The 12,432-nt window shown below is 38.8% G+C and overlaps 1 protein-coding gene across 1 annotated transcript in view; it reads left to right on the top strand.

The window, feature by feature from the left end:
- Nucleotides 1-12,432, top strand: part of FAF1 (Fas associated factor 1) — a 174,620-nt gene that overhangs the window by 146,304 nt on the left and 15,884 nt on the right. Inside the window, exons 16-18 of the mRNA XM_059822201.1 lie at nt 6,872-6,952; nt 7,359-7,436; nt 11,543-11,758. Of these exons, the coding sequence (XP_059678184.1) occupies nt 6,872-6,952; nt 7,359-7,436; nt 11,543-11,758 (375 nt within the window). The remainder of the gene's footprint in view (nt 1-6,871; nt 6,953-7,358; nt 7,437-11,542; nt 11,759-12,432) is intronic.

Here is a 12,432-nt window from a genome sequence, read left to right as displayed (position 1 = left end):
CTAGGGTCTGAAGTCCAGCCTCAGGCTGTGTATGCAGAATTACTCTGAGGCTACACTAATGACTTCATACATCAGATGGATGTATTTTCCTTTTCTAACCATGTTTGCTCCTCTGGCCCCCGCTACAAATGTTGATACCTCAACTAGTGCTCAGGCAGTGGGGTTGGGGATTTTTGCAGCGAGGAAGTAAATGCCACTAAGGAGTTTCTCCTGCAAGCAAAAGAGGGTATCTCAGAGCAGGGACAATTGGCCTCTGCCACTGTTGATCAAGGTGTGAACTGAGATTTTTCGGGGACTGACTTTGAAAAGAACGCATAGTATCAGTTCCTCTTAACTGTCAGTGCCTGATGCTGGACTTAGGAAAACAAATAATAATTGTAAAATATTGTACGCCCTGGAATGTACAGTTTTAAACACCCTGTTAGCTTGCTTACTTTAACTGGATAGTTAAATAATCATCTCAGCGTGGCATGATGGGCCCCAATAGATCTGAGTTAGTTCCTTTGTGAGATTAATGTGAAGAGATATGTGATTAAATCCTGGCATTACAGCGCAACACACCTGTTCTGGGCCAATCCTGAACATTTTTTCTCCATTGCCTGAGGAGGAGGCTTCTCAAAGGATTACAGTAACACTTTTTGACAAGCTTATACAGGGTGGAGTTTCCATGTAATGACAGGGTTCATTTGATGATGTCTCAGTAATGCATTCTTTTTATTTTTGCTGTCAACATTTATTACTGTAGAAGCATTGACTGTTACACAGCTGGTCCAACTTGTCCACATTTAAGTAACAGTAGGTCTCTCATCTTGCTTATTTTTGTCGTTACGCAACACCAGCACTCCTGTTCTCGGATTAGACTTCAAGGTGGAATTGTAATACCCACAGTTGCTTCAAAAACCTTCTTATTTTTACAAATACCAATTAAAACCTTCAATTCACTTTAAACTATGTCTGTTGACACACTGTTTTCTTTAGTGTGAAAGACATATACTTAAGAATTTTTAAACTGGAAAAACTGTTGTAAACAGACTCTGACTGAAGATAAGCTGTAGAAAAATGTAGACCTGCAGAGTCACCGTCTTTGCTTGCTGATCTTGGGTGACATCTCTTCTTCCTGGATACTGCTACAGCATGAGGAAGATGTGGGTCCTTCCTGACCAATATCTGGATGGGGATTTAAAAAATGTATAAAAGAAAACGAAAACTCCAAAACAGCAACATAAATTCACCTTCTTTTCCCTGCCGGAGCTCTTTGTAAATGTATGCTTCTGTGTACATCCCAGCACTCTCTTGTGTTAGACGGGGCTTTACTGGCCAAGTGTTATTTTCATAACTTTGCAGTAAGAAGCCTGGTATCACCATGTCTTCCTCCTCTTCTCCCTCGCTGCTGTCAAATGTAAGGGATTTCCTTCTTTTTTTGCATGATAATCTAACAGTTTTAGCTTCCAACACCTTTTCTCTTTCTTCTTCCAAAGGTACATCTTACAGCCACAAAGGAAGCTAAAGAGGATTGGTCCTAGTGCATTTTCTCCTAATCTGTGGTCTGTTAGTCTCTTCCTCCTACAGATCGGTGTCTTTTCTCCACTCCTTACCTGCAGTTGTGTTCTCCAGTTAGAAGATGGCCTAAGTGCTTCCATCAGCTGTGCAGGAGACCCTTGCAATTTCTGTTTAGGCACTGAAGCTCACATTAAAATCAGTAGACATTAGGCATCTGAATATCTTTGATAATCTGTGTTCCATCTAACACTGTCATGTGTATCATGGTATATAGTATTTGCACAACAGGAGGTTATGAGAATAAATACATGAAATTCATTAAATTCCAAAGCGCAAAAGCATTATGGTGATGACAGCCATCTAACGAAGATTGTGATTTAACCCCTCAAAAAATCCAATTAGCACATTTGCTAATTATTACTAGTTATAACTAATTAAACTACAGTAATCAAAATTTATTTGATTAAATTTTCCAATTTTGTATTTGTAATATGATAGCACCCCAAACGATCGGTTTCCCATTGTGCACTTCACTGCACTGACACACCAGCAGATAACGAGTGCCGCCTCTGAGAGTTTACGACCTATTTTGAACTTTGACAAAATGCAAGCTAATGACAGAGGAAAGAAAAGATAAAATGAAAATGCCTTTAGTTCAGGTGGCTTTTTGGCTATACATGTTGATGGCTCCAGTCACTGAATATTCACTTAGTTTCTCTTAATAAACAGCAGCTTTCTCTGCTATACAGCCCAGGTGGGTGGATGTTGTAGCAGGACCGGCGGGCTCGTTTCCCGTGGAAAGTCATTGCGGGACTGCTTCTTGAAGGTTTTGGGTTTCTTATCTTTCTTGTCACTTGAGGTAATTCCTAAAAATCAGAATCTGGAACTGGGCTTTCAGCTTTCCATATAGACAGGCAGGATCCTCCGGTGGTTTTCCATTGTTCTGCCCCTCCCCACCTGAGGTTCTGCCACCGCAGAAACTTTCATTTGCTTTGTCTTCATCATTCTCATATGCCCAACACATTCTGTGTACACATTTTTTCTTCTGTATTTTCCCCATCGTGTATGTTTAAGTTCTACAATGTGCAAGTCTGTCATCTTAGTGAGTCAAATTAATGTCTTTCTTGCACTGGTTTATTTGGACAAAGGGGTGTTTCTCTTTAACGCTCCCATGAATAGCCTTAAGCACTTGCAGTTTTTCATTTCAGGAGTGGTTCAGTGAAATGAACTGTCTTTCAGATAAGCATTCAGCATTTGTAAATACAGTCCTTTTTTTTTTTTTTTTTTCTTGTAACAGCCATTTACTCACTGATGCTCTGAGAAATGTCTTCTGCTCATGGTTATCTTCTCAAGTTCTGTCTCGTCTGGTTTTACTTCAGAGTAAAACTGATCCCAAAGGGCAATGGGCAATAAAGTAAAACACATCTCCCTGAGACAAATCAGGTGCAAAGCTGATTCCTGGGGTTAAATCATTAAATCTTACCTTCAGAAACAACAACAATAAATAAAAAAAATGCCCAGAAGGGCCAGTGCTGACTTTTCCAGTAAAATAACCCATCCAAAAAGCCAAATGTATTGTGTATTTTTTTTCCTGTGTAACCTGCAGGAAAAGGGGGCATTGCTGTCCTAAATGCAATCAGGAGTTCCCCGTTTCCATCATCCTGCATCTGAAACTGCCTGCCATTAGGTGCTCCGGGTAACTTCAAGAAATGGTTTAGGGAATAATTATTGGAGAGAGTTATCCTAAATTTCCTCTTAACCTTATCTGTAAGTTTTTCTTAGTCTTGTAGCTCTGGATATTACTCAAGAGAAGGTTTCATCTGGTCCATTGTAACTATCTCATGAATGTAAGTGTTTACTGTTTTTGTTGCGACTTTGTAATATGCATGATAGCAAAGAAAATTCGTAGCCAAAGAATATAGTATCAACTTCCCATTGAATGAATGTCCCCCCTATTGTTGCATTGTTAAAATGGGAAGGCAGATCTATCTGTGATGTTTTCCCTTTAAGGAGCAAAGGAGAGTTGTCTCCTCATCTCATGCCCAAACCCCCTGGGATGTGGATGGTTCACAGTCACACCAGGCTTGGGTCGCTGCTGTGGAATTCAGGAACGCTGAGCGTAACCCCTGTTTCTGGTGCCGGCTTTTTAAGCGACCTGAGATAAGCTGTTGTCTGTTCACACCTTGGTTTCTTGAAAAAGGAAGATGGCAAAACATTTTCCTCTGCTTTTTCTGTCACCATTTTGAATTTTCTTTTGTTGCTTTTGTTAGACTTGAGTCGTCCTCATACTTTGTATGTTTTCTGTGGAGGAAGAGATGACTAAAATAACAAACTGCATTACAAAAAGGAGAACTGCAGTATCTAATATTTAAAATTTGTCTAAGGTGTAACTCTGAACCAGAGAATATTATAATTTTGCCATAATCTCCATAGAGGAGGTGGTTCCTGTGGAGCGTGAGCAGTATTAACAAAACACAGAAGTAGGTACAAAGAGACATTTCATAGGATTACATCTGCTTCTTACCTCAGGAAGTCTGGATTCCAGATTTGGTTTTAAGGTCTGTTTCAGTAAGAACAGTATTGTTTCTGTGTGGTGTAAAGCTCGGTGGCATGGTCATTTACTTTTAGATGTGGCTCACATATTTCTATGAGGACCAGGCAGTCATGCATAGTAATTCTTCACATTCCTGACATCTTTTTCGTAATCCACTTTTAGGACGATGATAACTGTGATGAATAGGGAGGAAAGAAATTTATTTTTTTTTTTAATGCCTGGAATTCCTGTTTAGATTCTTGTGGTAGAATCTATAGCATCAGTATTTTTTGCAGGTATCATCCAGATTATATAAATTAAACCAATTTCAAAAATTCTTCAGTAAGCTCACTGTAGGAAAATGAATCCTGTGCTCATCAAAAGTAACTTCTAACAATTTCCTGGAGTTTTCTAGACAGTTTGTAAAATGTAAAATAAAAGCCAGTACTCAATTTCTTGTAATTCTGATTAGTATGTATTTTTGGAGTGAGTATTTAATAATTTTTATAGATTTTTAAATTTTTACTTTTTGAGGGTTGCTTTGGGTTTGTTTGGGGTTTTTTTTGTAAACTAAAGTAACTATGTGGTAATTGCTAGCAATCTTCAGTGAAGGAAAGAACCTGTAATTGCAGTAGTTGCATCTGACCTTTCTGTTTTCTCTCGGGCATTATTGGACTTGTGTGACCTTTGAAATTCAGTTAGTGTGTGAAGTTAGTGTATGATATGTGAAGTTGCAAAACATGAAAGTTAAATAGGCTCTCTGCAAAACAATTCTTCATGGTTTTTTAAATGCTTGTCCTCTTGCAGATTGCCTGAAGTCTTATCTTCCTTTAGTACGTTGGTTTGGGAAGATGGTTTTGTTTCTCACCATTCTAAGATAAATTTATGGTATGCTTATGGAAAGTCTCAGCATAGAGAGTACAAAACCTTTTCCTTTACTGTTACATTCCATCTATGAGAAGAGTTGGGAAAACCTCTGTGCTTTCCTGATTTTTGGATAACATAAAAATTGGAGCTGTTTAATTATTTCAACACCCCCTCTTCTCAGAAATGGAATATTAATGTTGGGTAGTTTCTGCTCTCAGGTTTGAGTTAATTTTTGAAGGTATTCCATGAACATAGCACGTAAAGCTTGTCAAGGTCCAGAGAAGCCAGGAGGGGAATGGGTTATTCAGTGATTATTGTCCTTTTTACATTTTGCAAGAATTACTTCTACTCATGTTTTAGCTTTGCTGAACAAAGTGATGGTTTCTCTATCTTCTGTGAATGAAATTTAGGACACACTGATTGTAGAATAATCTTGGGTCCTGTTTCTATAAGGAAGAAGAGTTTCCTCTAAAAAGATCTTGTTACTTTCCAACTGGAGGTTGTATACCTTTTCCTGCAATTTGTCCTTTCCTCTTGTGGTTGCATGCTACTTTAGAGCTTTTTAACCACTAATACGTTAGAGTTTTGTTTGAGGAACATCTTGGCACGTTTGCATGATGTGATAGTAACAGCTAACATATGCTCCTCCCATTTAGTTTTTGCCAAAGTTTTTGCCAAGTAGTGAAGTTTTGGGGAGAAAATGGAGCATTTTGCAAAATTATGCCTTTATGTGGACTAAACCTTGCACATGAATGAAAAAATTAACATAATTTTTCAAAAAGCAGTGGGTAGTAGACTTTAATTTCTATGAAATACAGGGGACAGGTTACCCCAGTGCAAGTGCTGTGTTACTGGTAACTGCAGGTGACCCTGCTGAGCCCACCAGCTGTCTCACAGCTAAATCTTATTGATTTTTGTAGGGACCAGTGCAGCCTCTGCAGGGCTCTGGGAGGATTATAAGATGTAAGAGGAGTAAGCGCAGGGGAGCAGCCGCTGTCTCTGGCTCCAGAGGCAGCATATGAAGCTATTGATTGTACACTTTGCTTTATCAGACATCACCCCAGTGCAGTTATTCCAGCTTTCGGGGATTTCAACTTCTTGATCCTTCACCATATGGATGATGCCTTGCTTTGTCGTTCACGTATTTTTAGTAAACCCCCTAATTTTTTTATGCTGTGATCGTTAATAAGATACTTTGCTAGGTTTGCTGGTTTGAAGTTGGCATGCTAACCTCATGTTTCTTGTCTGCCTGCATCTGTGTATTTGAGACACTTCAGAGCAGGACTTGCTACTTTCCCATCTTTGTATAATACTCAGCACAATGGGAACTGAGGCCGCTGGATGATGTTTAATAGTCATGACCCTGGATGGATCCTACCGAGGGTGTTTTTACCAAGGAAGGACCTGGAAGCAGGCCTTCTCTCACAGGACAAGCCATTAACTGCTGTCAGTCTGAGCGGAGAGCTAGTTAAAATCCAGCCTCATCCTTTAAACCTTGGTCTGTCCTTCCCTATTACAAGACCGTCCAAATTGTCAGCTGCAGGAGTGAGATCCCTACGAGACCCTCCCCAACACCAGCCCACAAGTGCCCCTCCCGTGACGGCCTCCCCGCGTGGCTGGCGCGGGAGGAGGCTGCGCCGTTCCCGGAGGCTGCACCGGCCACGGCCCTGATAAAGGTGGCAGGGCAAAGAGCCTTGCTGCCAGCTCCAGCCCTCGGGCCGGGGCTTGGACGTGCCAATCCATGACATGGGAATTGAAACATAGCTTTAGGTAAGTCATAATTTTTAAAGCCAAGGTCACCCTTGCGGCATTTCTGAAATCATTTCTCCTAGCAGTAGTTAGATGAGTAAGGCAGTCAAATATTTTGAAGTCACTGGGGTTAGAGTGCTGGTGAACATAGAGATATATATCATATTGGTCCACTGTTTGCTGATATTTTTTGTTTTCTTTTCTTTTTTTTTTCCTCTTTAGGATGAACGTGAAGCCAGAGAAAATGTGAAAAGAGAGCAGGATGAAGCGTACCGCATATCACTGGAGGCTGACAGAGCGAAGGTGTGTGCAGGGTGAAGTGATCGCATGAATGTCGGGACGGGAATCTCTCCACAGTTGGTGAAACCTCTCTGGTGCAGAGGACTGCCCGGCTTCAGTTCTGCTTTTAAGACGAGACAGTTGCTGTAGGAGCCATAATTGCCCTCAGTGCCCATCAGTGGCACTAGATACAGTTGCTAGGAGTAGACTTGACGACATCGTTTTGCTAAAGCAGTCCTGGCCCCACTTAATAATAGAAGCTGGGAAAGGAATGGTAGGAGAAGATCACTTAATAAATGTCCTATTTCTTATATTAATTTCTACAGAAAAGTTCATAAGTTTCTTTGCTTTTGTGTAGCTAATGCACGTCATTAAACACAGCTATGGAAAGCGAGGTGATACATGTGTGATTACTGTTTGTGTTTATTAGAGGGAAGCGCAAGAGAGAGAAATGGCAGAGCAGTTTCGCTTGGAACAGATTCGGAAAGAACAGGAAGAAGAACGTGAGGTGGGATGTTTTACCTTTTCTGACAACTTTTTTGATTCGTGAAGCTTATGGACATTGTAACTTTCATTCAACACACGTTGCAACTTCAATTCAAAGTATATTTTTTATGTGAACATCAATTTTTTTAAAATTAATTTCTTACCATTATATATAAAAAACATCGTGCTGCTAAGTCATTTTCATCCACTGTTTAATAGCTTTTCTGTTCTGTCATCTGGGTCACAGTTACATCATCTGGGTCTGAATTACAGCCAGATATTAGATAGGCCTGCTGACAGGAGATCCATGAAATGAGCTTCGTAAATGGTGGAATCTTTGGGAACCTCTAACCTTGTTTCTGCAGGCACTCCTTTTAAAAATATAATACCACGGAGCCCTTTCATTTCTTCCAGGAAGTAGCACAAAGCCTAGCTGCAATTCTGATCAAACAAATTGCCAAATTTAATTTGGGAGACAAATCACTTTTGGAATTTTTTTTCTTAATTTTTTTTTTTTAATCTAGAAATTGGATTTATGGTACATTTTAAAATTTCTAAACAGTCTTCTACAGAGCCTTAGGATGACAGTTGTGTTTAAATGAACACTTTACATCTCTAGGCCTATGTAAGAAAATAGAAGCCATGTGCTGTGAAGACTACTGTTCTTCAAACTGTTATTTTGTAGATTCTCTTCATTTTGTAGATTCTGAGGGTCCCAGTGCCCGTCAGAGACGGCTCCCGCAGACTCTTTCAGGATCTAGGCTAGCTCTTGTCCTAGCTGTGTGTCTATGTAGGTATTTACATAAAGCATCATGTACACAAATTTACTTCTGTTGGTGACTTCCTCTTTTTCACCTCCTGGCAAGTACAAAATACGGTAAAAAGACTGGGGTACAGCCATGTTTCTTCCCCCGAAGTGCCACCACATTTCAAAGGATAGGTAAAATAGATGAGTCATTAAAATATTTCCGTCTGTTCTGTGAAGTTCTTGAAATACAAGTCCTTACAGAACTGCTGTGAAACACAGCTGATACTTGAAAAGGACTTTGAAACCCTTGAATAAAATTAAAAAAAAAAAGTGATATTTGCATATAAATGTCTTGACTGAAATCACAGTTGATTGGGGGTTGTCCTTCGACTTTTAGGCATATAAGATTCTGTGAGCATGTTGCTAATGAATACAAAGCTGTATCAGCATCCCTATTGAATATATGTTTGCTGAGTATGTTTCTAGTATTATATCAAATATAAATTAAATATAAATATTAACAATATTTATTCATTTATCTAAAATATCAGAGTACTAATATTTTTGGTGGACTTAATATAACTCCTTTGCTTTGACTGTCATGAATTATGGAGATTTGAAACTCAGAATTATATTCTCATTTAATTCTCCACTTAGTTAAAGTCCTTGGAACTCATGGAATCCTGATAAATCACAGCCTTGCTTTATTCTCCCGCTACACGTGACTTAAATGTATACTTGACATTTCAGTCTTGTGTACTTTGCTGATGTATGAAAAAATTGCATTATACAACTGCAAAAAAGTTGGCTGTGAACACATTTATTATTCCCTGAGATAAACCCAATAAACAAACTGTATGAGCAATGCATTTGCATATATATCTTTTGACCAAGATAATTGCATTAAAAAACCTGAACCATTTAAGCATTCAAGAACCTTTTAAACAATACTGCGTTGTAAATACTAAATTCAGTCCAAACAGCAGTATTCAATGGTTTGGGAAAGATGCAGTCCACTTCTTTCTTATCCTACAGCACCAGATGACTTATTTAGCTCCTGTTGTTAACGTAAGCCAAGAATGGAAGCTAAAACACAACTGAAGGAGCAGTGCACAAAACTGGACTGTGAGAATTGTGTCAAGAATAATTGTAAGATGGCAATTCTGTGAGGTTAATGCAATCGAACATAAATCAGTACTGTAGCAGTGACAAACTGTTGAGCAATCAGCTCACACTCAGATTCAAGTAAGAAGTCTGTTTTTCTTTTTTAAGTAATTTTGCATGCATAGAAACAATAATTAATTCTGCTTTATTATATCCGCTCCTGAACCTTTTCTGATACCTTGGCCTTTTGGAAATAATTTTCTTAGGCAAAGGCTGCAAGACTGGTTCATGTTATCAAAATATACCTGGGCTTGCCTGTTTTAATGTAGAGTGCAGTAATGAAATAATAGGATCTGTTTGCCTAGTAGAACAAAAAGGATTTTAACAATAATGTTTACTAACACTCCCTGTTTTCAAGTATACAGATTACTTATGCTGAATTGTTCTGCAACAGTGTTTACTTACAGAAGTGGCTTTATGTTCAGTTCGTATATTTAAAATCTGCCTATTGAGCTATTCACATACTGAACATCTTTTTATCAACAGACTGAAATTGCTTGTTCAGGTCCAAGAGTTATTAATGTGATCCATCTCATCATTGTTTTCTGACTTGGCTTGCTGCTAGAGAATATCCATTGTAAACTGCCATTTTATGTTGAAGCCTTGGAGACTAGTTACTTTGGGGAGTGACGCATTCTTTGCACAAAGAAAAGAGCTCTAATGAGCTACTGTTGTTTATTTTTCTATAATATAATTGATTGGGTTCAGTAAATAATGTAGCATCTGTTGTTATACTGTGTGGGGAAATGTCAAAACAGAAAGATAGTAAGCAGGTGGTTGAGAATGGAGAGAGAGAAAATTAAAATAGAATCTATTTAAAATATAATCTCATAGTAGATGAGCAAAAATGAACTCAAGTTCTATGTATAAATATTTATACTGAGATATAATTTGCTCAGAGGTTCATGTGTAAGAAGTAGACTATTTAAAAGCCTTCGTAATCTTGCTTCTGCCCAGTCCGTTCTCTGTAATGTAATCATCCTCCATCAGTTTCTGTTACTAAATGACCTTGGGGAGGTTTTCAAAGGCACAAATAGCAACTGTGTATCTTGAAAGTTCCTTGAAAATCTGGGTAAATCCATGCCTGACTGCCTCTTCAGTTTGGAAAATTGTCTTTTAGGCGTATTTTGGGGGAGGCAGTGTGATCATGCTGCTTCTTCCATTCATTGACGTTCTCATTAACTGCTGCCCCGTGAGGTGACACTGTAACAAGGCTTCTTTCTAAGTATGATCTAATTTTTAACATGCCAATGCCTGTCCGTGAGTACCGACAGTGCTCAGTACCCTCAAAAATCAAGCCCACCTCGTTCAGCAGTCTAATACTGGGCATCGATTTTAAAAAAACCCTTCTGATCGAAGTATTAGTGTTGTAGTAGCTCCCAGAGGCAGAGGACAGAGAACACAGTCTTGGCTCCTGCCCTTAAAATCTTGACATCAGCAGTATGCACAATGTTAGCAAGAAGACAATCATACACGTTTTCAGACATTAAATGTCATTGCAATTTTGGGGCTGATTTCATGCAAGTTGTTGCAGAAAATGTGCACACCTGTGCTTGGAACCATCTTCCTGCAAATAACAATAGTAATTGCTTGCTTTAAATCTTAAAGCTGCCATTTCTGTCCTCCCAGTTTTCTTCATTGACCATTCCTACTTTTATATGTACTCTATGTATCTAATGTACCTTCGTGATATTTTTATTTATGTCTTTTAACAGTGTTTTACTTTATTTATAGTAAATCTCCTGCATATATTTCTTTTTACTCTGAACCGCCACTAAGGGTCTTGTCTTTGCTGCAAATGGTCAATTACTCTGTGCAAGAGGAAGGCCATTTGATAAGTGCATTTAAAGAAATACTTTTACTGCCTTTTAATTTATACCCTTTAAAGAAGCAATTGGCCACTTGACAATTATTCTCTCATTCAAATTTTTTCCAAGGCTTTCTGCCAAATGATTAGATTACTTATCCCCATCGTGCATTAACTGTAGACCTAATAATATGTGTTATAAAGAAGGATTTATTTTAATTAGTTGTCTGGTGAGCTGTTATTAAGGAATGAATAAAAATTATTTTGTCATTGAGCTATAAAGCACAGCTTATGGCTCTGGAGCACTGTGGCACATCTTGAAGTTCTAGAAGAAATAAAACGAAAAGCGTTCTGTCCTTTTCTTCTGCTGCTAGCATTGCAACCTAAATGGTTATTTTTCCTTCCTCAGGCTATCAGGCTCTCTCTTGAGCAATCTTTGCCTCCTGAACCGAAAGAGGAAAGCACCGAGTCCGTCAGTAAACTGCGTATTCGGACACCCAGCGGGGAATTCTTTGAGCGACGTTTCCTGGCCAGCAGCAAGCTGCAGGTTGTCTTTGATTTTGTAGCTTCCAAGGGATATCCTTGGGAGGAGTACAAGCTGCTGGGCACCTTTCCGAGGAGAGATGTGAGTAATTGTACCTTCTCAGGAATAAATACCACTACTTCTTACTCCTGTGTGGTAGATGACAAGTATGTTATAGCATACAAGGTAAAAGATATGCCTGAATACGTTAGAGTGCTGCCAAGCTCTGTGGCTGTAAGCAAGCCAGGTGCTAACCTACCAGTGCTATCATATGTTACATACAAAATTGCATTGCGAAATCTGTTTCCAGTGACATGGTAAAAAATCCTCCGTTTCTGAAACAAACAAGTTGTGGACCATATTCAATGAAAACTGCCCAAATATGCTAAGCCAGCATCACTCACATCCTGTTTTGCAGGAAGCCACATCAATATTAGTACGTTGCTTAGGTCTGTTAGGGGCTGGTACTTCTGATCTTTCTGGTTTTGCCATTTTGATGCAATTTTTGTTAGGAGCAAGGAAGGCTCAGTGTCAGATAGTATATAGTTATGAGCTAATCAGTACATTCTAATAAATTATTTATCCACCTCTTACATAATACCAGTAAATATTCATTTATATCTCCTACCTCAAAATTCTCCCAATGTACCTGCTGTGACCGATTTTCAAAATCAATACTGCTTACAAAAGCCAATTAAATTCTGTTGATTTATCAGCAGATATTTATGTGCTGGTTACTAAGTTTCTGTGAAAATATATCTATATGTTTTCTGCTG

This window comes from Gavia stellata, chromosome 10 (assembly GCF_030936135.1).
Source record: "Gavia stellata isolate bGavSte3 chromosome 10, bGavSte3.hap2, whole genome shotgun sequence".
In the NCBI taxonomy this organism is placed as follows: domain Eukaryota; kingdom Metazoa; phylum Chordata; class Aves; order Gaviiformes; family Gaviidae; genus Gavia; species Gavia stellata.
Note: the sequence above shows the minus strand (reverse complement) of the source record. Positions and strands in the feature narration are given on the sequence as shown.